The sequence below is a fragment of the Mastacembelus armatus genome, chromosome 13, assembly GCF_900324485.2.
Source record: "Mastacembelus armatus chromosome 13, fMasArm1.2, whole genome shotgun sequence".
Classification (NCBI taxonomy): Eukaryota; Metazoa; Chordata; class Actinopteri; order Synbranchiformes; family Mastacembelidae; genus Mastacembelus; species Mastacembelus armatus.
In genome coordinates, this window is record NC_046645.1 from 13,833,284 (window position 1) to 13,861,052 (window position 27,769).

The 27,769-nt window shown below is 41.0% G+C and overlaps 3 protein-coding genes across 4 annotated transcripts; 1 reads left to right on the forward strand and 2 right to left on the reverse strand.

Annotated features, from left to right (window-relative positions):
• Nucleotides 1–85: 85 nt before the first annotated feature.
• On the reverse strand, nt 86–3,765 carry serpinf2b (serpin peptidase inhibitor, clade F (alpha-2 antiplasmin, pigment epithelium derived factor), member 2b). The gene is made up of 9 exons (XM_026298609.1): nt 3,465–3,765; nt 2,674–2,739; nt 2,507–2,581; nt 2,080–2,365; nt 1,779–1,922; nt 1,400–1,588; nt 1,088–1,230; nt 803–1,007; nt 86–664 (listed from the first exon to the last, which is right to left on the reverse strand). Exons 2-9 carry the CDS (start codon nt 2,725–2,727, stop codon nt 306–308), a joined length of 1,455 nt encoding a protein of 484 aa, XP_026154394.1. The 5' UTR covers nt 2,728–2,739; nt 3,465–3,765; the 3' UTR covers nt 86–305.
• Nucleotides 3,766–4,193: 428 nt separating this feature from the next.
• On the reverse strand, nt 4,194–17,073 carry wdr81 (WD repeat domain 81). Of its 2 annotated transcripts, XM_026298607.1 has the most exons (12): nt 16,831–17,073; nt 15,635–16,165; nt 11,504–15,027; nt 11,311–11,418; nt 10,952–11,151; nt 10,694–10,875; nt 10,283–10,448; nt 9,706–9,871; nt 8,764–9,591; nt 8,516–8,661; nt 8,212–8,394; nt 4,194–6,026 (listed from the first exon to the last, which is right to left on the reverse strand). In XM_026298607.1, exons 2-12 carry the CDS (start codon nt 15,994–15,996, stop codon nt 5,700–5,702), a joined length of 6,192 nt encoding a protein of 2,063 aa, XP_026154392.1. In that variant the 5' UTR covers nt 15,997–16,165; nt 16,831–17,073; the 3' UTR covers nt 4,194–5,699. The 2 variants fall into 2 exon arrangements, with proteins under 2 accessions (XP_026154392.1, XP_026154391.1); XM_026298606.1 differs by having other exon boundaries at nt 15,635–17,073.
• A 3,634-nt stretch (nt 17,074–20,707) lies between these two features.
• On the forward strand, nt 20,708–27,695 carry slc13a5b (solute carrier family 13 member 5b). Its single transcript, XM_026298608.1, has 12 exons — nt 20,708–20,826; nt 21,602–21,730; nt 21,826–21,962; nt 22,196–22,416; nt 22,604–22,784; nt 22,869–22,991; nt 23,126–23,338; nt 23,452–23,552; nt 23,652–23,773; nt 24,289–24,450; nt 25,572–25,709; nt 26,130–27,695. The coding sequence occupies exons 1-12, from the start codon at nt 20,728–20,730 to the stop codon at nt 26,253–26,255; spliced, it is 1,752 nt and encodes a 583-aa protein (XP_026154393.1). The 5' UTR covers nt 20,708–20,727; the 3' UTR covers nt 26,256–27,695.
• Nucleotides 27,696–27,769: the final 74 nt, after the last annotated feature.

Below are 27,769 nucleotides of genomic sequence, written 5' to 3' on the forward strand. Positions count from 1 at the left end.
CCAAATAAAAGATGAACAGTTTTAGCATGGATATAAACCATTTCTTGTATCTAATTATAATTTTAAGAGTCTCTTAGACATGGCATCTGATGCAGCAAAAGTCCAAATACCTTTAATAGAATATTTGTCTAGGGGATAGTGGGCTCTTTAGTGTGTTTAATCAGTAATATAACAGTAAACAAACACACAAACAATGAAACACCTGTCTTTAAACAGATTTTGATCCAGCTAAGTGATCATGTACACTTAATCTGTACAATCATAAAGGTCTTGGTCTGAGTTTCGGCTGGACAGGTTATTAGTCCCTATTTTGGTGGACCTCCAAATGAGCCAACATGATTCTTGTCAAGAGGGAATCGGAATCCCAGTTTATCATTGATTCCAGGTTCTCCTCTCTGCAAGATCGGAGCCCCAGGGTTAGGGTTGTTGATAACGCCCATGAAGATCGGTACTTGAGTCACATCATCCATAAGGGCAAAGAAGAAAGGTTGGCTGAGGTGGAAAACGGGATTGGATGCACGTGAAATGACCAAAGTGGTGGCTGCAGAGGCCTCTGCCCCCTCCTCGTTTATCTCCATGCTGGACTTATGCATCACACTGGACACCAGCAGGGGGCCATCTGCTATATCAGCCAAGTTGGGCTTAGAAAACATTTCTCCAAGGCCTAACAGAGCAGACAGGAAAGAGTAAATACAAGGGATAAAGTATGTTTTTACCTGTCTGTTGCATGCTCCAAACGTTCATGAAATAATAAGAATTGTATGTGTTGTAAAAAATGACACAGATTATTATGAGGTTTTACCTAATTTGGTAAAAACATCCTGCAACTCTTGAGCATACTCTAGTTTGAATTTGGGAACTTTAACTTGAATGGCCCTTTCCTTGGGCAAACGACCAATCAGGTCGGAGATATTCAGCTTTGCAGAGAGTGAAGACACATTCACATGGCCAGACAGAGGCATGACCACCAACAAGTTCATGGACCTCTGGAACGGAAAGCTTGCTACCTGCACATGGAGAACAAAATGTTGTTAAAGTCAGAAATTTAAAGTTCTTTCTGTGTGACGGACAAGAGAAATAATTTTACCTGAGCCTCCAGTTCATTATCATTAAATAAACTCAAGGGATGTTTAGCATCTTCCATCACGTCAACATCAACCATGTGCCTGTTGTCAAGGTAAAACACACCTCTGGAAGTAAAGCGTGGGTCAAATCGAGCTTTCCATTCTCCTGTGGGAAACATGGAAAAGGGGTTTTAGTCAGCAGCGCAATTTAAACATGCAGTAGCTTATGAAAAAGGAACATTTCCAAAAACAGGAACTTCCAGGTATTATTTTCATTGGGATCTTAGTAATCCCCAAAATTATATTACTGTGATGACATTTCACTTGTAATTTACCTTTAAAATGGACAGCATTAATGAGCATGAGAAGCAAATTGGGTGGTAAAACAGACAGGAAGTCAGTCATTTTTCCATGTGTTGCCTTCTCTACCCAGTCGTTTATCTGCTGCAGGTTCTCTAACACTGCTGGTTTTGAGTCATATAACCTCTGGGATTCAAGAAGAAAGTCTTGCTTTGGCTCAAAGCCTAAAAAAAAAACACGATAGACACACATTCTGTCAGACTCTATTGCTCCTATACCGATCTTTAGGTCGCCACTACTAAGAAATGAGAAATTTTTGGGTAACTGAATGTTTCTGCTAGTGGGACACATATTGTCTCCACATCTAATGCAGACAGATTTTAGAACAAAAGCAGTGTTTTTATAGAGAGTAACCTTGGCGCAGGAAGATGCGTGTGGCAATTTGCAGATCAGTGTTTCTGAGCTGCTCTAAAATATTACGCAAAGAGTCGTGGTAGCAGGGGAGAGTGTTTTCATGGAGATGACGCATCAGCAGCTCTTCTGTCTCATTTACTGCACCTGTAAAGACGAGGAGTGCAGTAATTGAATAAATGAGAGCACTGACAGTGTGCAGATTAGAAACTAATAGGGTAACTTACTGACAAAATTCATCAAATACAGTAATATTTATAGAAAATAAGCTGCTTATATAAAATCTGCAGCTGGACAAGCATACCTAAAGCCAGTTGGGAGAGGGCAAGTGAAATGCTGAAAGGAGATATTATGACATTTGGTTGCTCATGTGTTGTCTCCAGGTTCTGCAGCAGCTGCACACCCAGTTTCTGGATAGCAGCAGCAATGGCATCCTTTGATCGTCGGCTTTGACTAACAAACCGGCAAGCCTCATCTTGTTCTTCCTCCGATGAGCCCCTGTCGGGCCGACTGGTTATGGGTGATGCAGTTAGAGGTGGTACTGTGGTATCTGGACTTTTTGGTTGTGGTGTACTGTTGTTTTCTACTTTCTAAATGCAGAAATTGAAAAAAAAAATGTTAAGTACAAGAACATATTTGCAAAACATGAATTCAGATGATTACGTGCTGTGACACAACATGCACAGTGAAAGAAAAAAAAAACATTAAAATGTCTTTCTTTTGCCTCTAACCTCTTCAGGGTGGCTGGGCATCAAAGGAATAAGAGGCACCAAGGGGATTGCTTCATTTTCTTCCACTTCAATGTTCTGCTGAGCACAAAAACAATATAAAACAAATGTGTATGAGCACTGTCTAGCATAATCCAAAGTGTGACTTATTAGTAATTTCAATGCTTTACGGTGACTCCTTGGCTGCAGAGACAGATCAACAGGAGTGTCAGACAGAGGTCCATGTCCTTACGCAACTGTAAAAGAGAAATTATGTTGCCTGAGAAATGCGTGGCCTGCTCACTTTTATGAAGCAATCAATGTACCTTTCTTGTTCAAACCTCAAGTATGTTGTGCAATAAATCAATATCCCTTTGAAGACCCTATTTTCACCCCTGAAGCTGCAGTTAAAAGATGCTAAAATAAAATTAAATCATAAAACATAACATTTTCACAGCTATTTATATTTTGTGTTTTTCCTGTAAGTCTCAAACACTTTTGCTCTGCTTAGTCACCTTGTCTTTTAAAAGGAACCCAGACCATCTGGAAATGTATCTAAAATATATAAAAAAGAAAATACTCACTGTGGACTGTGCACCCAGAATGTCAGTAAAACTGCAAACTGTGTATTTCAGCAGTTACCCATGCTGTCTTGAACCACATCCTAATATTTCAGATTTATTGATCAATAAAGCACTATTATAGACTAGCCACTTTACGAGCAGAAAATTGACTTGTCTTGACAATTTTGAGTAGCAGTGTATTGTGTTGCTCACAGACATTCTACCTTCGAGCCAAAATAAAATGTCCTATTTCTTTTAAAAAGTAAAATGGATTAACTGGTATAGTGTCATACTGTTTTGCAGACCTTACACAAGCATGGAAATCTATGAACAACTAAGTCATATTTTGAATATTCTACCAAATTATTCAACTGTACATTAGTGCCACAATAAATTTAGTGAAATATTTTAAATCTTACCTTATAATTAGAAAAAAAAAAACTTGCTGCCTTGTCCAAAAAAGGAGCGACTAAGTGACTGTGGATGGCAGAATTCCTGAGAGTAAAAGATTGGCACTTACTCAGCAAACAGTTAAATATCAACTTACATTGATTGGGGCCTTATTTACGCGACTATTTGTTTGTAAATGCAGCTACTGAGACTCTTCCAGGGTTAAATACTGAAGCCTGATATGCTTAGCTATTTTGCATGTCAATAACATCATGACACAACTAAATCTATGCTCAGGAAAGATGAAAGCTTAATTGCAAAAGTGTGGTTAATCCAAGTGCATGTGCGGTAAACAAATACAGCTCGGTGACTCGATAGTTACATTTGATGTCAGGGAACACAAGCCTGCATTTCCCAGAAACCCCTGACTTTGATACACTACCATTTCAGCAACACTCAACTACACTACGTCTAAGAAATCAGGTTTATATGCTGTGGGTACGATATCTGTAAGACACTTCAAATAATTAAGGAAGAAAAGAAACTTATTCAGCACATTTGGTCACATTTTACCCTAGTCTGGATCACATGGCATGTCATCCGCAAACACAAGAGGGGACTTTGTACAATCTGATTTCTAGTGACTCAGCCAAGATTGGAAGACAAGGCATGATGAATCCAGGTGAATCACAGGCAGTAGAACAACCTTAACACAGAAAACATGGAAGCAAGTTTTAGTAACCCAGTTAATAAATAAGCATACTTATGGTGTTTATTAAAATGTTCAAAGAAATTGGATCAATTATCAGTGTACAACTATAAACTTTCTTTAAAATAAAGTTGGTCATTTAATGATTGAGCTTTGAATTCAGGTTTACAAAAAACAAAACAAAACAAAACAAAAAAAAAAACACAATATCAAAACTTGTAATACACCTGTCAAGAGCATTTTGAACTTTGGGCAAACAATTAGAAAATGTTCAGCAACATGACTGATAAAATCATACAAGGGGCAATGCTTTGATTGTTGGATGCTACTGGATCTAGATAACATCACTAGATTCATTAACAGTTTAATGCAACTCGAGCTGGGTTTAAGCAAAAATCCCTACTATATTGTATACTGCGTGTGCATTATACAATACAGAGAGTTAAACCTCTTCATTGACTTACATGTGCTGTTTTCTCAACATATTCATATGCAGTTACATATAAATGTTAAAATACAAAACTATTTACCTTGGCATCGACTGTCCCTACAGTATGTTAGCTTTTGTAGTCAGAAATGATAAAGTTACCAAAGTGGCATCTGCTGAGATAAACTCAGCTTGATGTTGCTACAGGTTGTGACTGCTAAAGCAAGAATCCCTAAACACGGTTTAGAAAATCCCAAAGCAACTTCAAGTCATTTATTAGTGGATAAAAACATTCAGTCTTTAAAATCTGCGTGAGAATCGAAATTTTACAATTCAGGCCATACTTGTGCAGTAGAATAAAGGCTGTGCATCAGTAATTAAATTTTGTATGTGACAACAACTTAAGTGTCTCCATTCTGAGAAGATGCATTAAGGCTGTTGTCAAAACAGCGAGCATACTTTTATTGTTCATGACGTAGAAACAACATACCGTGAAACAACTCTCATGGACCATGGAGTAATGCTAACACGAAAAAAATGATTCAATCTACAAATACTGCATAGTTTAAATCAGTGCATTTGGATAAGCTTGTATACTAATGTCAAGGGAAATGAAAGGTGAGGTCGATGTGTTTTTGGTGTTCTTATGCATCTATTTGGAAAGTGTAAACACTACATAAGAACCGCTGTTTGGTTCCACCTTCCTGAGCACATTCTGATTCTGATTCATTCTTTTGAACAGAATAACTGACCTAGTCAAAAGGATAAATTACCTTGTCAAGACAATAATTTACCATTATTTACTTTCTGTACATCGCCTTTTTAAACACCATGGGATTTTACTGTACATGATTAATGTTATTAGCATGGCACACATTTCCTCATCATCAAATTCAGTGCCACAGCCAAGAGTGGCAGAACTCAGTAGATATGAAGCTTATATAAAGCCTCTGCTTGTGCTGCATTATTCAATGAACAATTTAGAGGAAGTGACAACCTGTTTTAGCAGTATAATTGACCTCAAGCTCAAAAGAAGGGAGAGAGAAAGCTCAGATATCAGGGGTCTTCACAAATAGGACACCTAATAGATCAGCAGTGGAGTGCTTGGTGGAGCTGGGAGCCATTGATTTAAGCTAATAACCGAATGGCGCCGTTCTCAGAGCCCAGCAGCAGAAGCCTCTTGGTGGGTAGGACTGCCAGGCTGGTCAGAGTGCCACGGAAGTTCTCTGAGCTCAGCTTTGTGCTGCTAACAGGACTCAGGGAGATATCTGCCATGGAGTACACCCCGATCTTGTTAGCCACTGTCCCAGTTACAATCTCTGAACCATAAAGGTCAAAGGCATGGATGTGGTCAGACTGCGACTTGTACTGCCGTATGGGCTTGTTTTCCAGATCTTTCCACACAGTGAGTGTATAGTCAGTAGAAGAGCTGATGACCAAGTTGCCTTCTGCAGCCTGAAAAGTAAAACACAAGAAAGGGAGGAAAAGGAGTCACTGACTGCTGGCTGTTTTCTTTTCTAACATCTGCCCCTGCCTAATACATTACTGGTCCTGCAAAAACAGTTCCAACCTGCCAACGTATTGACTCTACAAAGACCCCCGAAGTGTTCTGTGGTATGTGTGGTGTGTGGCACCAAGACATCAGCAGCATATCCTTGTGTTGATGTGTTCAGCACATAGCCCATTTCCATGAAGTCTGACATTTAATTTGAAAAAAAAAATAATAATAATAATAATAATAATTATATATATATATATATATATATTTATATTATATTACTTTAGTTGGTAGCTGTGTTAACTTTGATCACCTTTATTCACCACACACTGTATTTTAAATGAGACAGAGAAATGTATTTATTTAGTTTCAATTCACGGCTAATTTATGAAAACAGACACTTGTTGATACACGTAAGAAATGAGGGGAAGTCTGATTAATATGAATGTGCCAATGAGAACCATTGTAGTCTTTCTAATGAGTAACCTGTGTCCATATTTGCCTAAGCTTGTGCCTTTAAAACTAGAGACAATCCTTGACCTAATTTGGGGTTAAATAAAGTTTGCTCATCCTTGCGCTCTGTTGACAACAGATTTCACCATCTCTGCACCACTTAGCATACGGACCTCTACCTTTAGGTAATGTCATAATAAAAGAAAGTAAAAGTCACTAGGATGATCGTCGTCTCGAATATCCTTCACATGACTAATGAAAATACCAGCCCCTCCATCTGGCTTTTGGGACAGTGGTGATGTTATAAAATAGCTGATGTTTTTACATATATGGTATTAATGTATGACCACATTGAAAATACAGAATTTAAATGACAAACAAGCTCTCAACCTGCTATTATCAGAACAGAATTACTCAGTAATTCACGTAGACAATCCACTAGGAGATGCAAGTGAGAAATTCACATATAACATGGGTCACTCAGGCGAAAAGCAATAAAACATGCATCAAGCTATTAACTGGCTGTTGTGGACTGTGGGTTTTCACAGTTGTGGTCATCCATAAGTTGCCATACAAACAGTATCATGAACTCTCACTGTTACCCTCCCTGTCTTGTACAAAAGATATGACTTTTTGAGTGTTTACTGAGTGAAATAAATAAACATAATGAAGCTATATTTTTGACATTTTAAGACTCTAGGCCTGTAGTATTTGAGAGTGTACTGATCACCTCATCAAGCTTTTTGTTATATCAGAAATCACCATAAAAAGAGGTGTGTGTGTTTGGCAACAAGTTTATTTAGCAGAATGCAAAGTTTGACCACAGCAAAGAGAGCGACTGACCGGTGTCCCCAAGCCCATGTCTTCTGTCAACAACTTGACTGTTAATGAGTCCTACATGTCAACCAGGTATTGGGAAACCCTTGTTGAATGCGGGTATTTAGTGTAATGAGGGTTCACATTACTGTGTGCCAACCACTGGATCCAGGTATCATTTACTGAAACAAGCAAGACATATTCCACCTAACCATCAGCAAGTCCGTGTGGCGCTCACTCACTATTTAGCAATTACCCACTTGCAGTTTGTCATATTTTACTGTTTTACAACATTAAATTGTGAAAGTATTTATTTAACTCATCAAGTCCCTAATATCAATAGCATTATCATGAGGCAGTAAAGCAGTGCAAAGAAGGGACTGTCTTTAAACTTCCTAAAGGGTTAGTAGCCAAACTGCACTATTTTCAATCAGTCTTTTAATTCATAAACTATTATTTTCTGCTATATTATATTTATACACATAAATACACTAATTTTCATTCATATACTAATAACAGAAACTATCCCAGTTTGTCATTGTTTTAATTTGAAAACATGAATAGTATTTGGATCATCTTGAAGTTTTTGAAATAATGTCAAGGAATTATGTAATATAAAATGCACCAGAAGGAGTTCCCTATATAACCAGGTAGCTGCAACATCTCTGGTTTGAGTCTGGGCAGGAACCTTATGTTGTATGCCATTCCACTTCTCTACTCAACCTAAACCTAACTCTAAGCTGCACTCAAAAGGCTCTTTGAAGTTGTGAGGACCAGCCACAATGTCCTCCTAATGAAGGCATCACATCAAAATCTGTCCACATAAGCAAACAAAGACATGTATTCACTCAAACATCCACGCTCCAAGTATACCTTCATTTGGAGTATATCTCCTTCATGAGCCGGCCAGCCTTTCAGAACAAGCCCTGTGCGTGCGTCTAGCAGAACAATGAAGCCAGATGAGAAACCTGCAGCGACTGTGCGACCTGAAGGGCTCACTGCCAGGTAGCGGATGAGCCCAGCACTCAAATTGTTGTATGCCAGACGAAATTCATGCTGGGTACACAAGAAGATCTGTCACTGTTAAATCTAGAATAACCCTATAGTGGAGAAGTGCAAATTGTCCTACAGGAACGAGTGATAACTGGTTTTAACAGTGATAACAGGAAATTGCTACCTGCAATCCTGGTTTGCGAGGATCAATGAAGCGAAGAACAGAATCTGCACTGCCAAACACAACACTGCAATGTGGAGCTGGCATGGTGGTGACAGCTGTGATAGGATTCTTTCCATCCACAGCTTCATAAGAGCGAATCTGTTTACCTAAGGACAATAGGTAAAATATAATTTTATAGAAAAATAGCAAAAACTATAAGGTCCAGATACACAGTTCTAATCAGGAGCATTGTTCTTGATCTACTGTACCTGTATACTGGTCCCACAGGTGTACAGTACCATCACAGCTGACTACTTCCAGTGAAGCCTCTAGCTGTCCAACATAGAAAACAGACTTTCTGTGGTCATTGTATGTTAACCTGGGGTCCACCTCCTGGGTCCCATCACCATGGTTATAGAGGGGCCACAGCTTCACAGTCTTGTCTTTACTACCGGAAAGGAAGTAATCCTCTCCTGCCAGTGGAGCCAAACACTTGGCAGTGCCTGAGTGCCCCAGGAAGCTCTGCAGTCGGATCTGGTGGAAGTGGAAATGTGGATCCTGTTGGTTGAGACCGATCTCGTACTGCCAGTAGGCCAGCCAGTTGCCCTGTAGGGAACGGCCACTGCGCGGGAGGTCTTGCTTCAGGGCACTGTCCTCTGGGGTGGGGTCCATCACCCAGGAGGAGGAACAGGATGCCATGCCAGTAGGTGGCATGGTGAAGGTGGAGGCCGTGGTGATGGGGGGGGCATGGCTCGAGTGACTCCAAGAGCTGACCAAGCCTAGGTTGTGGCTACCACCATAATCTGTGTCTCGGGAAACTTGGATACGGTTTCCTACCAGGTGGCTCCCAAATGTGCCTGACTCAGGGAGAGAGTCTCCCACAGGGGTGGAGCAGCTTGAGGGTGCAGGGAGGGGGCTGCACCCCACACGTCTGCCGAAAGCAGGAGAGAGACCCATGGAAGATGTAGGCAGCCCTACTGTGGAAGCTACTGTGAGGTTTGTCTCTGGACTCCCCTGACTCACATTTTGATGGTAGGACTGAGCCAACTGCCAGACAAGCTCGTGGTTGGGAACCAGTTTCCGAATTGCCATGTCACCTACAGAAGTCACAACATGACACAGTGTAAAAAGTGTATAAATGTATTTGACCACAGAGCAGAGGATTCGGTCTTCATCCTGCTGTATTTAATGCGACATGACGCATTTCCTACCTATGAGGCAGTAAAAAGGGATGTAGGAGGCGTGGGCCATCTCAGGGTTAAATACAGTTTGCAGCTCCTCCAAGACCCCCAACTCATAGGTCACATTCGACTCTTCAGTTGTACAAACATCCACTACCGTGACTTCTCCCACAACTCTGCGAGGGGCGATGTCCAGCTATCGTTTAACAGACAGAGTCATATGTGTTTATCAATTATATTTGACAAAGAAACAGATGCAACTACACAGATAAACTCTTTCTAATGCAACAACCATCCTGTCAAACTACAGATGCATGAACTTTACTTCTCTCTCTCTCTGTCAGGCAGTTCACATCTCAAGTATCTGTCTCTTGTTTTTATTTTTATCCATATTTTCATTTGCCTTTGTTTCTGTGGTTTGCTTTGTGAATCTGACTGTGACAGATCTGCTTGTTGAAAGTATTCTAGAAATAAACTTGATGTGACACTTGTCAGTCTTGTGTGTGTGTGTGTGTGTGTGTGTGTGTGTGTGTGTGTGTGTGTGTGTGTGTGTGTGTGTGTGCGTGCGCGTGTGTGTGTGTGCGTGTGTGTGTGTGTGTGTACGTACCTGGGGCTGCAATGAATTCAGGAAAGAGAAAACTGCAAAGAACCGACACAGAGTATCAGCCATATGCTGTTGCACCATCTCCCTCCCGATACGCAGACAGATGAGAGCCATCAGGCTGAGTGTCTTAATACAGACGGCAGTACGTGTCTGCACCCCGCTGGGGAACCTGAGTACAGCAGAATGAGTACAACCAAGGACAGGGTGAATGACAGTTCTACTAATTACACGCCATTTCATCACAAACATGAAACAATATTGTACTATGTCCAGTTCAAAATGGGTAACAGATGTAAAATACAATCTGCAATATTTTACAATGATTGTGCTATTTCGAGATTTATGTAATCCTCACACATTGTCGTGTGGTGCGGCAACGTGCAGTATGTGTGTGACAGTATGTGAATGACTTACCCCATACGGGGAGTGGTGAGCAGGTCCAGAAGTGGCAGAAGCACATCCTGATTGATCTTCAAAAGCATGTCCATTAGTGTGGTGTCAGAGAGAAACACAATGATCTTCTGTGTAAGTGCAACGGCTCCAAGCAGACTAGCCTCCTTACGTGTGTTAAGACGCTGCGAGGAAGGCGGAGAAACCTGGAAGCACACACACATTTGTACCTTAAAAGTCCTTTGGTTTAAATTTAAATTCTGCCTATTTGACCCATCTTACCAGATATCCTATATAAGGCAAGTACTGGTAGGTGAGTACAGGTTCTCCATAAAGTTGGGCAATATAGATTAAACAGTCTAACACAGGGCCTGCAGTCTGGTCACCGATCACTGGTTTCTTCTCATACACGCTGCTCATCCCTAAGCTCTCCATACTGTTTTCATCAGATGCAGGGTCCACAAATTGGTGGTTCTGAGGCCCTACAGAAAACAGGAGAAATAAATGCAGTGAAGACATCACAAGCAATAACACAAAACACTGCTTAGAAAATAACTGCTGCAGAATTTTGTCAAAGTTGCATAAGTTGTATAAATGTATAAGTTAGGCAGTGAAACATTTAAAGTTATACATTTACATACCAATATAACAATTTGTGAGCAATCGCAGCAAATTTCTGGCTACATATCGAGCTGTCACTGTCGGTCCAAGCTTTGCTGACAGCCATCGAACTGTTTTGCAGACTGTATCTGTGTGTGGAGACATGATTAAAAACATTAGACATTATTAAATAATTCAAAAACTGATTTACAAAAAGCTCCATCATTTACTCACCTAGAAGAATCTTTTGCTCTTTCTCCTCAGACTCTTCTGTTGGCTCATTGTCATCCACCTCCTCCTGCTGCTGCTCTTCCACCATCCCTTTCTCACTCTCTTCTAGTGACATTCCATTCACAAATTCACCCTCCAGAGTGCCTAAAGTGACTCCTGAGGTTTCTGTGCAATCAGAGAGAGTGAGCTCCTGCTTGGGAACATTAGGGTCATCTGTCCCCTCTTTACCCTCATCAGTCCCCTCTTCATCCTCTGACTCTCCTTCCTCTCCCTCACTGGCATGTTTCAGGTCCTGGCTGCTGTCAGCGGATTTGAGACTGGCTCGATCCCGCATAGAGTCTCCATCACCCAGAGAGAGTTCACTTGTGCTGCTTTTGTCACTTAATTTCCCTACACTTAGGGACTCCTGGTCTTGATCCTTGGCTGCAGAAGACTGGTTCTGCTGTTTCCCAGCAGCCACCCCTGCTCCATTGTTGACATAGAACCCGTTTCGAAAGTCCTCTCCCTCAGTGAGAAACACTTGATCACTGAGACTGATCCCAGAGGAGTAGTCAACCAGCCCTGCGTCTCCTCCACTGGCTCCGCTGCTACCTGCCATATTCCCGCTAACGGACCCAGATGCTGAGCGCACCTCACCACAGTGAAAGTCTTCTTCGTCTTCCTCTCCGAGATTACATGTACCACCCCTCAGCCCTTTACATGCTTCCCCACCAGAGCCTGAGCTATCAAAGCCAGTAATGACCTGCAGCACATGGGGGAGCAGGCTGGATAGAAAGGCCTGCAGGCCGAGCCTTACAATCAACTGCAGAATGAAACAGTCAGTGTAGAGATAGAAACGTCCTCGCAGGCAGTGAGGGTTTTCATATACATTGATCAGAGGCTTTAGTAAGTACTTATTTGCATTTCTGGGTCCCAGTACTCTGGAGATAGGTTCAAAAAGATACCAAGCAGCATAGACAGCAGTAGATTCCTCAAGCATGAGGGCCAGAATGAAGGGCAAGAGAATCTCAAGACCTTCGGCTGTGATGTTACCCCGCAACAATGTCTCAAGCTGCTGCCACAAGTGAAAGACAACATCTCTTCCTTGAAGGCTACAGGTTGTCTCCATTTTGGCATGGTAGGAAAAAATAAAATGATGAAGTGCTGCGAAGTAGGAAGGGAAAGGAAAAGGGGTGATGATTGAGTTCAATAACTGACAGGGGTTTGGAGGAGGGAGACCATCACAGATGGGGTCATACTTGAAAAGAAGTGGCCGTGGGCAATCCGGTACTTCACTAGGTGCTATTCCAGAGTGCTTCTCTATTAGCAGCAGTATCTCAAGAGCATGATGCAAAGACAGTGGCACATCACGAAGGCTGGCAGAGCATAGCTTCATAACAGCCTGAAAACGCTGTCTGAGGGGGGTGCATGGTTTCAGTCCTCTCAGTTTGGAGGAGTAGAATATCTCAGCGATGAGAACACCAAGGGCCTGCATGTCTCTTTGGTAGAGCTGTGTGAGAGAGGGTAGAGGTTTAGTTGTCACACCATCTCTCACGCAGTCACTAGAACCAACACGATGCTGTACTTCAGCATGCAGACTCTTCACCAGGAAATTGTTCAACTTCTCAAGCTCTTCCAAGGGCTGCAATGGGTTAAAACCTTCAGGGAGGATGATCTTGATTTCCTCTGCACTGGTGGTGGTCCCATTCCCCTCTCCGTGTTTTTTGTTCATTGGCCCACCTCTCTGTAACATGGCACTACGTAAACCTGGGCCTGCACCACTTGAACTTGGGGACTGAGATACAATAAGTGCCGCGTGCTCTCCTCCTGCTGTACCGATGCTTGGCTGTGGTACAGGGCAGGATACAGAGCTTGACGAGCCACTGGATGCTAATGAGTCCAGAGCCTCTGTCCCTTGTTCAAGCTCTTCATCTCTGTCTACCATAGTCCAGCCACTAGACTCACACCCTGTGGACTCTGGCACCATTCCATCCACAGTGTCTGCCAGGGTGTCAACTTGAGGGATGTGTAGAGAAGGCACATCAAGAGCAGCAAGGCCAAGGAGTGGAGGTTCTGGTGGTGCATACTGGGAAGGAGATAAGCGTGGCGGGTGCGGCTGATCAAACAGCTGAACTACACCATAGGTAGTCAGATTGGTATGGTTGTCCACTAGGTGCAGGCACACATTCTTTGCCTTCACAGCATCTTTACCAGACAGCTTATAGCCAAATGTCAGATCTATCCAGTGATGCAAATGCTGGGACACCTCTCTGCTCTCAAGAAGGTGCCTGTGGACATTAATGAACTCCTCATAAGACTTGCACCAGGAAGGCACATCCAGGTCTGGCATGTCAGGGTGTATAGAGCGGAAAATAGAGGGATCAGTATAGAACTCTGGAATGCATTCATCAGGGGTCCAGCTCTGCATGCGCTCCATACTGGCCGGGTATTCATTGGGCTCCCACTGGGACCTAACATGACTACATAAAACTGACTTGGGTGTCTGCCGAGCTTTGTAGACATAGTAAGTAATGTCTGACAGCACATCAGATATGTGATGAGGCACATGGAGGTGGTCAGGCTGTCCAGCAACACCAGAACCTACAGACCCACTGAGGTCCCCACCTACGCCACCTCCACCAACTCCATTACCAGCTGCAGCTGCCAAAGCCTGTTTGGTCATCTCATATGTAAAGTCTAGCTGTTTATCCCCCTTATTGAGCCGGAACTTTGACCTTCTGAGATCCCGGAATTTTCCAAATGGCACAGTGAAATCCACCACCCACGGCAGGACTGGGTGATAATTAGGGTCTCCTTCTCGCCGTCCTACTAACCTGTTCAGTTCCATCAGGTAGTGAAAGTTACTGACTCGTCCATGTACCCAGTCCAGAACCAACGTCTTAAGCTCATCGAAGCAGTCTTTGCAAAGTCTTTTGTTCACTTGGCTCACACATTCACTGTCTGCTGGCACGACACGTTTTGGTGTTTGTCTGCCAGTAAAATCATTGTCTGCATCTCCTTCTGTTCCCAGTTCCTCATAGTGGGCAAGGTTGAGCTTGAGGCGGCTGCAGAGCTGTTCATCTACTGCTATATCCTGCAGAGAGAGGTCCCCACAAGACAGACCTGCTGCATGACATGCTTGCAGAGCTATTAGTAACTGGTAGAGAATGAACAACACTTTGGCATGGCTGTTAGCAAGCTTGGCTGGGCTGAAGGAGACAATATCATGAAGTGAATACTGAGTGTAAGGTAGAATCACATACAACATTTCAGCTGTCTCCAGCAGACACTCTGCAGGCAGAACATTAGGACACAGATGGTTTGACTGAGACTTGGAAAAGCAAGATGAACTGGATGGTAAGTAGCTTTCTTTCTCCTTCTCTCTGGCTGGAGAAACAGATGGTGACACCCTGTCAGATGAGATGAATGTGGAATTGTAGAGCTTCTGCAGTGCATGGCACACTGCATCTACAGCTGCACCATGCATCTGCTCATTGGTTCCTGTATATGGGTGCACTAGTTTGTAATGAGCTTCACGCCACAGGTTCCTAAAAAATAAAAAAAAAAGCAATACATCACTATAGATGTCATCAAAGTGAGACTCAATTCAGGTCTAACAAGACAGACACTAAAGTCTGGAAGCTACAAGCAAGTTTTAACCCTTTAACCAAACCCATTAAAAGTGAGTAACAGTTCGAACCAGGGCAGGTAGAAAAGCATTTGATTTCACTGAAGCTCATTCAGATATTAAAACACATAAATATTAAAGAAATCTACACAGGGAAGCTCAATTTCATTTTAATGAACTAGAACTAGGTATATTAGGGCTGTAACTAACAATAGTTTTCATTATGAACTGATCTAACTATTACCTTCTCTGAAAGAAACTTTAACAAGTAATCAATTATCACAAGTGTTGAAGACTAATTTTCTATTCATCAACTCACTGATTAATGAATTACCCAGTTCCCTATTATGACAGAAAAGCTTTTATAAAATTCTTAGGGTAATGTTCACAAACAAAAATTCGACAGTCAATTGTCATGGAAGTGACAAATCATCTTTAAACTGTGAATTTAGCTTTAAGCTTTAACACAAGTGTAAAATGTAACAGGAATAGCCACATTTGATAAAATATCAAAGCATAAACTATACCTGACATTATGCTGCGACACACACTTCATGGTTTTAACATATGATTCCTGTGACGTGAGCTCCATCTGCTGATAGCAAGGGTCTCTGGCCAATCTGTAGCTCAGCTTGCTTTTCCTCAGACCCTGAACGCACACTCGTGTCCAGCCAGGAGGCAACTTTGCCTGGGAACACTGAAGGTACGTATGAATTTCTGCCTCGCTGATGTTGTCAAAGCGAGCACAGCGCATGACCCTCCTCTCCCTCAGGCCCATCACCCAGCGTGTCGGAACAAGGGCCACAACCTCCAGGGGACGAGGGCCCGGGCTTTGCTGCCGCCGATCAACCCCCAAGTCTTTCTCGACTGCATGTATCAGCCAGTCCATGGTGAGTCTCTGATGCTTGTTTAGAGTTACACAGTGATCAGTTGTGTTAACCTCACCCTTCTCCACGAAGGGATGATTTTCAGATATCCACAGAGAAACAAATCGAACTCATTGAGAACAGATGTAATCTCCTCTTCTACCTTCAGTAAAAAGCATGAAGGAACAATTCCTGTAGGATCAAAACATCCACAGAGGAGTTCATTAGGCTTCTGCATGAGTGCACATGTCACCTGGTCTTTCCCCAAGTCCCTCAGGCCTGAGCTCACCTCACATGACTGAACCCTCTCTGCTCCATCAACACAAGTTTGCCCCAGTTTTCAATGTAGCACTTCGAACTGTAACTTTACAGCAGGCAAACTATTCTTACTTACTTACTCTGAGGCTGTTACAGTTACACTTCACTTCCCCTCATACAGCACCAGCAGCCACAAGTGTGCATGAATTTGAATGGCGTACAAATACTGCAGATTGGCAGAGATCACATCCAAGACCATTCAATTTAAACCAAGACTGTAAACACTGTCCATCTAAAATAAAACAGCTGATTCAGCTGTTGAAGATCTCTGGCGCCTGAACGGGGAAAGTAATTTGGGAGCTTCAACTGGTCAATGCGCGTTTAAAACATGAGGTTGGAACAATTGGGGAAGTAGCTAACGAGAACTTACAGCTAGCTTGACGGGAAGGCTAACGCCGAAACCTCGAGCAAGCAAAAGCTCAACACAAAGTTACCAACAACACTGACACTAAACTACAGCACAATGTATAGTGGTCCAAAGTATCTAACTGCACCGTAATAACACAACAACAGCGCTCACTGTTTAATATTTAGCTCACCTCTCGGCACTTGTAGCAGCTGACAGCTAGCTGGCGTTAAGCTAGCGCACCGCCGCGGTTTCACGCATGGTAAGTTTGTACCACATTAACTCCGTCAAACAAGAGCACAACACCGTCCGACATGTACTCGCTCCATTTTCTCGATCTGAACAGGTGTGTGTCAGCAGACGGACGGCAGTCAGTCAGCCGATGGTGCTTGTTTCGGTGCTACTTTGGAGCCATGTTTAGAAGCGACGCCTCACGTGACACAACAGCAGCCCGAGTGTCATGTGACTACTGCTACTGCAAAAGATGGATGTGAGTTGAGTTAGTTTTAGTCATAGGGAAATGACTTATTATCAGGGAGCTGTCTGACTGGCCCATAATTCATTCTGCAGCAAGAACCCAAACATGCAAGCAGAGTTATAAAGAACAGTCTGCAGAGACACAAAGTCCAGAGGGACTCCACAGAGTCCTACATGAAGAGACTGAATAATGTAATGTATTGTGGAAAAAATGTCTGCAAGTGCATCTAGGTGAACTGGTGCTGTTTTAAAGACAAAAGCTGCAACGGATATTGATTCCATTTAGTTTTTCTGTGTACAGCACTTTGTATGAAGGGAGCTGATAAAGAGTATTATTGTTGGACAATCATTGTGATACGAGTATTATTGTTGATCTCACTGACTTAGTGCACTGAATGAAAACTATCCTCAATTCCACATTTGTGTAGCACATTCCTGGCCATTAAGGTCCTTGCTTATTATCTCATACTGTTTTAGAAAACAGCACATCATGAACAAGTTTTCTGACCCATTCAGCATCAATAACTGGCATGTAGTAAGAGTTGTCTCCACAAGGTGGTATTATATCTATAATTTCACAAGTGAAGTTCTTCAGCAGTCTTGTGCATATATACAATAGTAATAATTTTGCAGTCATTTGATCTTTTGTGTTAGTGGTTCAATCTATCATGTCCCAAAAAAAAAAAAAAGACCACTTTATATCCCTTTGTATATTGATACAGCATGGTGTTGTTAAAACCAAAAGTTGGTAGCCAAGTGTTTGTTTCGCAGTGCACTGCAGTCAGCATTTTTTCCACATAACATTTAGGCATGTTTAAACAAGTTACCTTTAACCGCTTTGGTATACTCGTAAAGTCATTTGGAAACCCTTATTAAACACAAAACCGGTGTAAACAGAGACTGAATAAAGAATGGTGTCTGTGGTCAGTCCCCCAGAATACAGCACATTGTCATTCATGTGATATTAAAATACACAATTCCATCATTTTCACCATTATTTTTTAAAATTCATTTTTTATATATTAGATTTTTATACTCAAATGTATATTCTACCTGATGGTTATGAATGAGTGTAACTTGTAGGGCTATGCAAGGTAGAGCCTACTCTAAAGGTTGCAGTTGATAACATTATATAGATGTAATTAATAAATGCAAACCTTTGAAGACCATTGTCTATTGCCATCTCTGTGAAATTATTGACTTTTATTGCTAAGAGTCCTGTGGTTGTTAATCAGTAGGAAAGTACTCTAATGAATGGCGCACAAACAGAATTTAGGTGTGCATATTTTTATGGATATTTTGAAATCCTATTTCGTCTGGATGCATAATAACCTAAAAGATCTTTGAAGGAGGGTAAAATAACAGACCCTACTGATGCAGTACTGAAAGAACAAAGTGGTAGGATGAGGAAGTTGTTGTTAATGATAACATTTTGCACGTCATCAAAACTGGTACAACAAAGAAACAAATATCTATAGACACAAATGTTAAAATCCCACACTGGCTTGTAGAGTTACAATTAGAGGGACAAAAATTAAAAGCTTCTATCATCTTACCATACCGCCAATCTAGTATAATTGCTGTCAGCACATTTACAGTAAAGACAGAGCCACGAAACTTCACATTGCTTGGCTCAGCAGAGCATGTTCCTCTCTTAGGTCGGCTCATGGTAGTTTTATAGACCTGCCAGGCAGAATGTGCCAAGCATAAAAGGTGTGTGCACACACTCAAAATTACACCACTCAAAATCATGTGATTGTTTCACAACTATGAAATCAAGTAATTTATAGAGCTTAAGCTAAAGCTACAGATATTCTTCTGATTAAAAGTCACAAATTTTGTGAATGGTGGAAATTAAATGTCTCACAAGCACATTGCCTCAATCCAGGGAGATAAATGTTATTTCTGCCATTATTGCCATCATTGTTACATCTTCTGTCTGTCTTGTAAGTTAAATTTGGTGGGAGGACAGAGGGAAAGATTAGTTATTGGTTTGCCTTAGCACAGCAATATTATAGGAATGGCACAAGTGGGATGAAAGATTATTTTACCAGCAAGACTTCCAAACCATCAGTTCATCAGCACCAACCACACAATCGTAAAACCTTTCCAAGTTTTCAGATCTCCTTTTATACTTTTCTTATGTTGTGTGAACCAAAGATTATCTGACCCACTCATTTCTGAATACAGTAATTTGAACCAAAGAGCAAAATATCAGTGTGCCATGAAATAAGAGCTTCAGTTAGGCACCACAAAAGCAAACCAAAAAGACACCACATGGTTACATTTACAGCCACAACTTACACAACACAGTAAAGGAAAATCCACCTTACTGATATGTAGAAATGTGATTGCTGGTAAAGAAATGTATTTAGAGTTCACTGGCTTACATTTGAGGAACCTAGGCTTTCCTCTGGCATAAGAGGGAAACAAACTGATTACAGCCTATATGCCCAAAATAGTTTGCACATTTCTCCATTTATGACAGTATTGTGAACGCTTTATAGTATATTGCATTACAACAGAAATACACAGAAGAAACAGGGGGAACTATTCACTCAAGTGATTATAACATATAATTGACATAATTAGGGCACACAAGACAAACAATGTGATGTGGATATTACACAATAGTCTTGGCAGCTACTTGGTTACAATCCATTTTTTTAGGTGCACACTGAAAATTAGGCCAGTAGGCAGTGGATTTTTGCCTATGTTTTTTTTTTTTTACACACAAATTAAGGAATAAACTATTTCACAATGGCAATTATATCCTGTCAGTGTGCAGCATTTAAGTGTTTTAGGAAAGTATTTAGACCTCTCAGGGAAATAATGTTTACAGGAAAGTTATATGCATTAATAAAATGATTTAAACATATAATCAGAAGAAAAAAGACTTTTTTTGTGGCTTGTTAAAGGTTCCTCAGGAAGGTGGAATCACACAATAAATGCAGGGCCTCAGTATTTTTATAATCCAGGTTAAGACTACCTCAGCCCATTTATCATTTTCTGATTCAGACAGAATTAGTTGTGAAAAATACCTCAGTTCACACACCAAAGTAACAATGATCAAAATGACCAGGCCAAATGAGTAATTTGGACTCTATTACAGGAGGTCTGAAGTAAATTTGTCTTATGCTCACAGGGAGGAGAATACAGACATTAAATAACATGGAAATAGTCACTTCTGACAAAATCCTCTTCACTACACCCTTTCTGCTGGTGGTTTCATCTGGTAAAGGTAGTTTTTCATCTTCACAGTCATCAAGTGCTTGCTCATAAGGGATTTCTTGGGTCTCTATGTATACACATAAATTGAAGTTAATATATTAATGATTTTAGCTGATGGCGACTGTAAAGATAACTTGCAGCTTAAGTGAAAGAATTTTTATTTTTTTATTCGAATCTTTTGTTTTGGTGTGGGCACCCCAACCTGTTCTCGCTCTCTCTCTCTCTCTCTCTCTCTCTCACTCTCTCTCTCGCTCCCGCTCTCTCTCTCTTCATTGTGATTCGCTTCTCCTTTATTTACTGTGGGATATTCCCCTCCTCCTCTGTGAGCTTCAAAAGCGCGACCCATGGTGCGTAAGCCTCCATTTCTTCGTTCTGCATCACGATGACATTCTTCAAATATCTTCGCTCAGTTAAGAATGAGCTTATCCTTTTCACAGCGCCATTTATTCTTCTTCCACTGCCGCTGGTGATTGGGACACCGGTATGTAACCATAATTTGATTCGGAGGAAACATTGGATTAATTAATTTTGACTCAAGTTTGCTACACTGACCGCAGTGGAGAAATTTGCCGGTTCTTTTTGATTTTGACATGAAATAATTCGTAACAGCAAAAATGAAATAATAATAATAATAATAATAATAATTAAATCTATGATGTTAATAATGTTAATAAAAAGATTCATTGAGGAAAGATTTGCGTTCATGCGCATGCAGTTTTACGCACAAAGCAACTAAATGTATTTGCACGTTCAGCGCGCCACAGAAATGTATTTTAAATGAATGACTCTGCATTGCTTCTCTGCTGCACCTGTTGATGCGGCGGCCGACAAGTGCACAGAGCGCTTAGAGCAAAATGCATGAGAAATGATCAGTGTTGCCTGAGGCCAGAGTACTCTGAAGTCTTGTTATTTTAACTCCTCGTAGTTAACATGAAGGGTCTCCTCTGGCGTGGGAACATAAAGTCAAAGGGCTCTGTCCACGTTGCTATCACTACATGTGACATACATGTTATGATAAGCATAGACTGCAATCTTATGTCAGGCAATGATAATCTGAGTGCTGTTTACTGTCTAGACAAATGTACAAAAGCAACACTTATCTTTACCCTTTGAACCATCATAACATCTCATGTAAAATGATGTAATTAGTTTTTAGATCTAATAGGACATCATTCCTTAACTGATCTTGACCCCTAAAAGTCAGGTGTGTGGTCTATGTGTGAAATTTCCCTGTATGTTTTTTTTTTTTAATGCAGGAGGCAGAATGTGCTTATGTGATAGTCCTGATGGCAGTGTACTGGTGCACGGAGGTCCTACCACTGGCTGTAACCGCTCTACTCCCAGCCCTGCTTTTCCCTTTGTTTGGCATCATGAAGTCCAAAGATGTAAGTAAAGAAACTACAGCAGTGTGCAGAATTTGGTCAGCATGGATGAATTTGTGTTGGCACATAAGATTTTCTGTGTGACCCTGTTGTCACAGGTGTGTATGCAGTACCTGAAAGACACAAACCTGTTGTTTGTGGGGGGACTGATGGTTGCGGTTGCTGTTGAGCACTGGAATCTGCACAAGCGCATTGCCTTGAGGGTGTTGCTCTTTGTTGGTGTGCGTCCAGCTCTGTGAGTTTTACACATTTACAACAGATTCTGTCTTTGCATGATCATCTTTTGGATAAGCACATCAAAGCATATCTAATCAACAATTATATTAAATCCAGATATAGATAAGGGCATTTATCAAGGTTATTGCCAGCATAGCTGTAAGTCTTTGTCTTTTCTTGTTATATGACGTTGTAAAAAATTTCAATTCCTTAACATCTGCGGGATTTTTTTTTTTTAAATCTTACTGCCAGTTTGATGTTGGGTTTCATGGGTGTGACAGCCTTCCTGTCCATGTGGATCAGCAACACGGCTACCACAGCCATGATGGTGCCTATTGTTCAAGCAGTGCTGGAACAACTCAACGACAGTGAGGCAGAAATACCTCAGATCCTCAGCTCAGAGGAGCCTGTCCAAGCGTTGGAGAATGACAGCAAACAACCTCCACAGACAGAGAAACCGAGTGAAGGGCAAGGTGAGCCACGGCTGTTTTCAAGTACAATGCTCTGTTACGCCAGGACAAGGTGAGATAAGCTAAAATAAAGTTTACTAATCAACAATGATTTGATTTAAAGAAAATTTGTATCATATTAGATTTTTTTCTTCCTATTTATAAAACAATTTTGCTTACCTGTTTTACATTCTTTGTTCTTTATGTAAAGGCCCAATAGTAGTGACTTTCTTAGATGCAGCAGTGGAGGCTGCCAGGCATAAGGAAGCAGCAGAAAGGCGGAGAATGTGCAAAGGGATGACCCTGTGTGTTTGTTACGCTGCCAGCATTGGAGGCACTGCCACACTAACAGGAACTGGCCCCAATCTGGTGCTCAATGGCCAGATGAGCCAGTGAGTGTTTTATAAATGCTAAATAGTATTCCATCATTTACAATCTTATAAATGTAACTTACTTACTTTTGGTGTTTTCTTTAGATTGTTTCCTCAAAACGGAGATGTGATTAACTTTGCCTCCTGGTTCGGTTTTGCCTTCCCTAACATGATCCTGATGCTCGCACTGGCTTGGCTTTGGCTGCAGTTTGTCTTCATGGGATTCAAGTGAGTTTGGTGATGGTTAAAGCCTTAATTATAGTGACAGAGACTTGAATCAGCATCAAGGAGCTTGTACGGCGTCAGTAGTGGAACTGAGTTTAAAGGTGACAAAGATTTTTCCCCCCTCCACATTTCTTCAGCTTTAAAAAGACATGGGGCTGCGGTGCTGTGAAGACAGAGAAGGAGATTGCTGCCTATAATGTGATCTGTGAACAGCATCGACTGCTGGGCCCCATGTCCTTTGGAGAGATCAGCGTTCTGGGTCTCTTCATCCTGCTGGTGGTGATGTGGTTCACGAGGGATCCAGGCTTTGTCAAAGGCTGGGCAACCGATATCTTCAACAGCAAAGCAGAGTTTGTAGTCTAAATTTTTTTACTTTCTTATTCTTCTCTTAATTTTTCATTTTTACATTGATAATGTTGATAAACTTTGACATAAGTGGTTTTGATCATTCTCCACTTCTCAGGTATGTGACAGATGCCACCGTGGCGATCTTCGTTGCGATCCTTCTCTTTGTTCTGCCTTCTAAACCCCCACGCTTCTGTTCACGGAGGACCTTTGACACAGGCAAGCCATCACTCTAGAAGAAGGCTACATGCCATATATGTTAAGAAAGTGATGATGCCAGGGCAATTTATACTGATTTTGAATTTGTTGCATCTGTAGCACATCCTCAAACTGTTGGTCCAACTCCACCCCTGCTTACCTGGAAAGTTGCCCAAAAGAAGCTGCCATGGGGCATTGTGCTTCTTCTTGGGGGAGGTTTTGCTCTGGCCAAGGGCAGTGAAGTAAGTAGCAGTCATAAAGTGACACATAAGCTCACACATAATTTTGTAAGAATAACAATGTCTCTCGAGGTGAAAGGGAAAGTGTGTTGGTGGCTTTGTGGTGAAGTGTGTTTAAAATTACAGTGAAATCAATCCCTCTTTTTTTACCCTATTTGTTGTGGACAGTTTATTCAGCAATGGCCATTCAATATTCACTACATTTTATAGTTACTCCTCTTTATGTTATGGTTTGGTTTCAGGCAGCCCACATATGCATGAGGGATTCACAGTAAACAGTAGAGCATGTAATCCCTTATTACTGTTTTAAATTTTTCCTGTCTAAGATCTGCCCAATGTACAACTTTCTTATATCACAGCTATAGTAATTATTGCTAATGGAAATTGAACATTTGTTAATGGGTAAAATTTTATAATATGATGGTAACAGTTATAGAATAATTAGAATAGAATAAAAAAAAAAAAGACTCTGCATGTGCATCGATTAATAATAAATACCAAAATGTGTATCCATACAGGAATCAGGACTTTCAAAGTGGATGGGAGATCAGATGTCTCCCCTGCAACACATCCCTCCCTGGGCAATAGCTATCATTTTATGCCTACTGATTGCTACCTTCACTGAGTGCACAAGTAATGTAGCCACAGCGACGCTCTTTCTACCTGTCTTAGCCTCAATGGTAAGTTCTCAGAGAGAGTGAAATGTGTTTGAGGGGGAAAAAAAAAAAAGCAGAAGTAGGGCCAGGATGTCAGACTGCAGGAGACAGACAATCCCGTTTTGCAGCAGTGGTTCAGTGAGGTGAAGTGCTTCCTAGTGTAATTTTCTTTCCTCAATTGGAGTCCAGCATTGAACCTACTCCTAGTGGGAACTGGCCTATTTTCCCTTGTTTGGTTACTAGTCAGTCATTCAGACTGAATATGTTTGGTCCCCTTCCCAAGGCCCCTCCTTTCATTAATAACCTGCCAAACACACCAATTCAGCCCAGTGCCTTGTAATTCTGCCCACCTCGCTGCTGCTGAAGAATGGCATTACTGTGCCTGCTAGTTGAACACTCAAGAGAACGCCAAAGCTGGGCTTGCGAAAGACAGTGCCAAGAGTATTCAGATAGATATTTATTGAGGGAAGCAAATGGGCACACAAGGATGTTCAAACCTTGTGTGAAAATACAGACAGAAAGAAAACTGAGAAAGGAAATGTATCTGATCAGCTACACGCAGCTCTTTGCCGCACCTGTGTGGGCAGTCATGGTTTGTGGCATGTCACTTTGTGTCATTCTGTCAAGCAAAATTTTATCTTTTTGTTCTGCACAAAAAAGACTGAACAGTGCCATTTATGGTGACCTGATATTCAGGCTAGAGTTTAAAGAACACTAAGTATAAAGTCTGAGTCTTTTTGGACTTTGTTTATTTTGAGAGCCAGAAATTACTGTGCACTTGTAAGCTACTATACTCTGGGATATGTAATTCAGAAGCAAAAAGTGGTGTTTTCTGAACCTTAGTATCCTGCATTATTGCAACATATGTAGTGCTTTTCTGTTCTAGATATTATGACTCAGCTCCAAGTTGGCAGGAATTCCATCTTAATTACACCCACTTAAAAGTTGGCAGGAATTACATCTTAATTACACCCACTTAATGTGAGTTTTCACTCAGCACAGAATTGCACACCTTTCACTCTGAGTTATGTGTCACTGGTTACAGTTGTAGAAAAATAGCCAGATGGAGGAGTGTAGGATTTTGTGATCAAAGCTGTATTCATCCCTGTCTCAGACTGCTGATGCTTTCTGTGCCATTATTGCAGTCTCAGTCCATTGGAGTCAATCCACTGTACGTCATGGTGCCTTGTACTCTGAGTGCCTCATTTGCCTTCATGCTGCCAGTTGCTACACCGCCAAACGCCATAGTCTTCTCTTATGGGTACCTTAAGGTTGCTGACATGGTGAGTATGGCAGCGGTTTGTTGTGTTTATTCAGTAAATTATATATTGGGTACTCAATGCTGTCACATTAAGGCCACTGTTACACTGTTGGGATTGCAGGTGTGACCTGAAACTGTTAAAAGAATAAATCTACATTACAGTTTAATGCTTAGAGTCTTGCTCCTTTCTCCTCTCATCTCTATATGTTTGTAAAGTGGATTCATAAGCATTGGAAATTTCAACTTAGGGCCATGGTTTGCAATGTCACATTTATGTCCATTCACTCCCTTCCACTGATGTTGCATGCAGTCATATCACCTTGGAATCTTACTGGCTGTTGATATTGGGTATGGATCTTCTCATAACGGGGAAATGTAAGTGAATCCAAAAAATATATATTTACAGCATTTTTCTGTATTTCCCAACTGTCACACCCTGCAGGCCAAGACAGGATTTGTCATGAACATCATCGGGATCCTTTGTATAACACTTGCCATTAACAGCTGGGGCAGGGCCATGTTTCACCTGGAGTCTTTCCCCATCTGGGCCAATGTCACTGGGGTTTGAGTCTGGTTCAACCCTAGGAGATGATTCACATATAACCCTGCTCCTCCCTAACCACAAGTGCCAGACACAGACCTCCAGTCAGAGCGACAGCATTAGCGCCACATGGTGCAGACGTTCAATTGCTGTCAGGATACAAGTCTGTAAGGCTTGATTTCTTTGACACCTAGGTACTGCTTGCAAAAGTAAGCGATGTTGAATAGAAGAGTGGCTAAAGAATTCAATTCTTTGTTTTATTTGCATTGTATCATAGTGAATTTACACTTTAAAGAAATAAATTTTAAGAACACTCCTAGTCTTTATAAACAGTGGGAAAAAAACACTATACTTTACTATATATCCTTTAAATATAGAAGAATCATCCTCATAAGCAGCCAGCTCTAGATACACTTTCAGCTCTTAAGGTGAAAGATGCATTAAACAAAACACAGCCACGTGTCACATGTAGCCACAGCTTAACAGCAATAAGACATGCTGTATAATATAAGAATGCAACTTAGCACATTTACATAATTCCAGCACTTTATAACAATTTTGAGGTACTTGTACTTTACTTAAGATTTACATTTTCTGCTACTGCTTGCTTTTACTTCACTACCGTACAGAAAGAAATACTGTACTTTGTTTAAATGTATAATTTTCATATTACAGCTTAACAATAAAAACATATCATGCTATTGCAAATGATGAATTGCTATAGATCTATCCAGCTGCATGGAGTAACGCCAGCTCAACTAGATACAGCAATATAATCTGCTTAGTAGATGAATATTGATCCAGTGAGATTATATATATTACTATGACACTGACAAGGACAGTCCTGCTGCCTACTTGTATACTTCTACTTTTGATACATTTTTGTGTCAATATTTCTGTAAAATCACTGAGTTAAACTATTGAAAGCAAGAGTTTTACTTGCAATAGACTGTTTTACATTATAGTTTTGTTACTTGAATAAATGTCTGAATCCTTCTTCCCCTACCTGGATCTATGTACTGAATTTTACATATATGCATACTCTCAAAAAGTTTGTGAGATTTTGGTATTTATAGTTAATGAGCTAATATGTACCGTATAGCAGTTTCTAACTTCAAGAAAACATGTATTTATGCCATTTTACATCCAAAACAAACCACTGTCGTTTATGTTTGAGGGAATATGATACTTACAGCAAGAGTTTAACTTTGAAGTCTCTACCAACTCAAGAAACCTTTGTGTGCCTTGTAAGGGATGTATAAACATACTGACTTATTGCCCTGTAAACACATTTGCAATATTTTATTTAATACAGGATGTACTGATATTCCAAAACGTCCCACTACACTTCTGTCCCAATTGCAACAGTGATATGTTAATAAGCACTGTATTATACTGTTTATTTTTACATGTCAAATAAATAAAACCTTTTTTTTTTCTTTTTAAATAAACAATGAACTGAATTAATCAATGCTTCACTGGTTTGTGACAAAATCTGGAAAAATGAAATCCATGAGTTTTAATATGATGAGGGCCAATGT

Bases quoted from the DNA above. Each gene is read 5' to 3' on its own strand.
- serpinf2b (XM_026298609.1), bottom strand. From the start codon at position 2,727: ATGGACCTCTGTCTGACACTCCTGTTGATCTGTCTCTGCAGCCAAGGA. The intron at 1,923-2,079 runs GTATGCTTGTCC...TCGTCTTTACAG, and splicing joins CCTCTCCCAACTGGCTTTAG to GTGCAGTAAATGAGACAGAA. The intron at 1,231-1,399 runs GTAAATTACAAG...TGTTTCCCACAG, and splicing joins TAATGCTGTCCATTTTAAAG to GAGAATGGAAAGCTCGATTT.
- wdr81 (XM_026298607.1), bottom strand. From the start codon at position 15,996: ATGGACTGGCTGATACATGCAGTCGAGAAAGACTTGGGGGTTGATCGG. The intron at 10,876-10,951 runs GTAAGATGGGTC...GTGTGCTTCCAG, and splicing joins TGCCTTATATAGGATATCTG to GTTTCTCCGCCTTCCTCGCA. The intron at 8,395-8,515 runs GTAGCAATTTCC...TTGTGTACCCAG, and splicing joins CTCGCAAACCAGGATTGCAG to CATGAATTTCGTCTGGCATA.
- slc13a5b (XM_026298608.1), top strand. From the start codon at position 20,728: ATGACATTCTTCAAATATCTTCGCTCAGTTAAGAATGAGCTTATCCTT. The intron at 23,339-23,451 runs GTTTGTAGTCTA...TCCACTTCTCAG, and splicing joins ATCTTCAACAGCAAAGCAGA to GTATGTGACAGATGCCACCG. The intron at 23,553-23,651 runs GCAAGCCATCAC...TTGCATCTGTAG, and splicing joins ACGGAGGACCTTTGACACAG to CACATCCTCAAACTGTTGGT.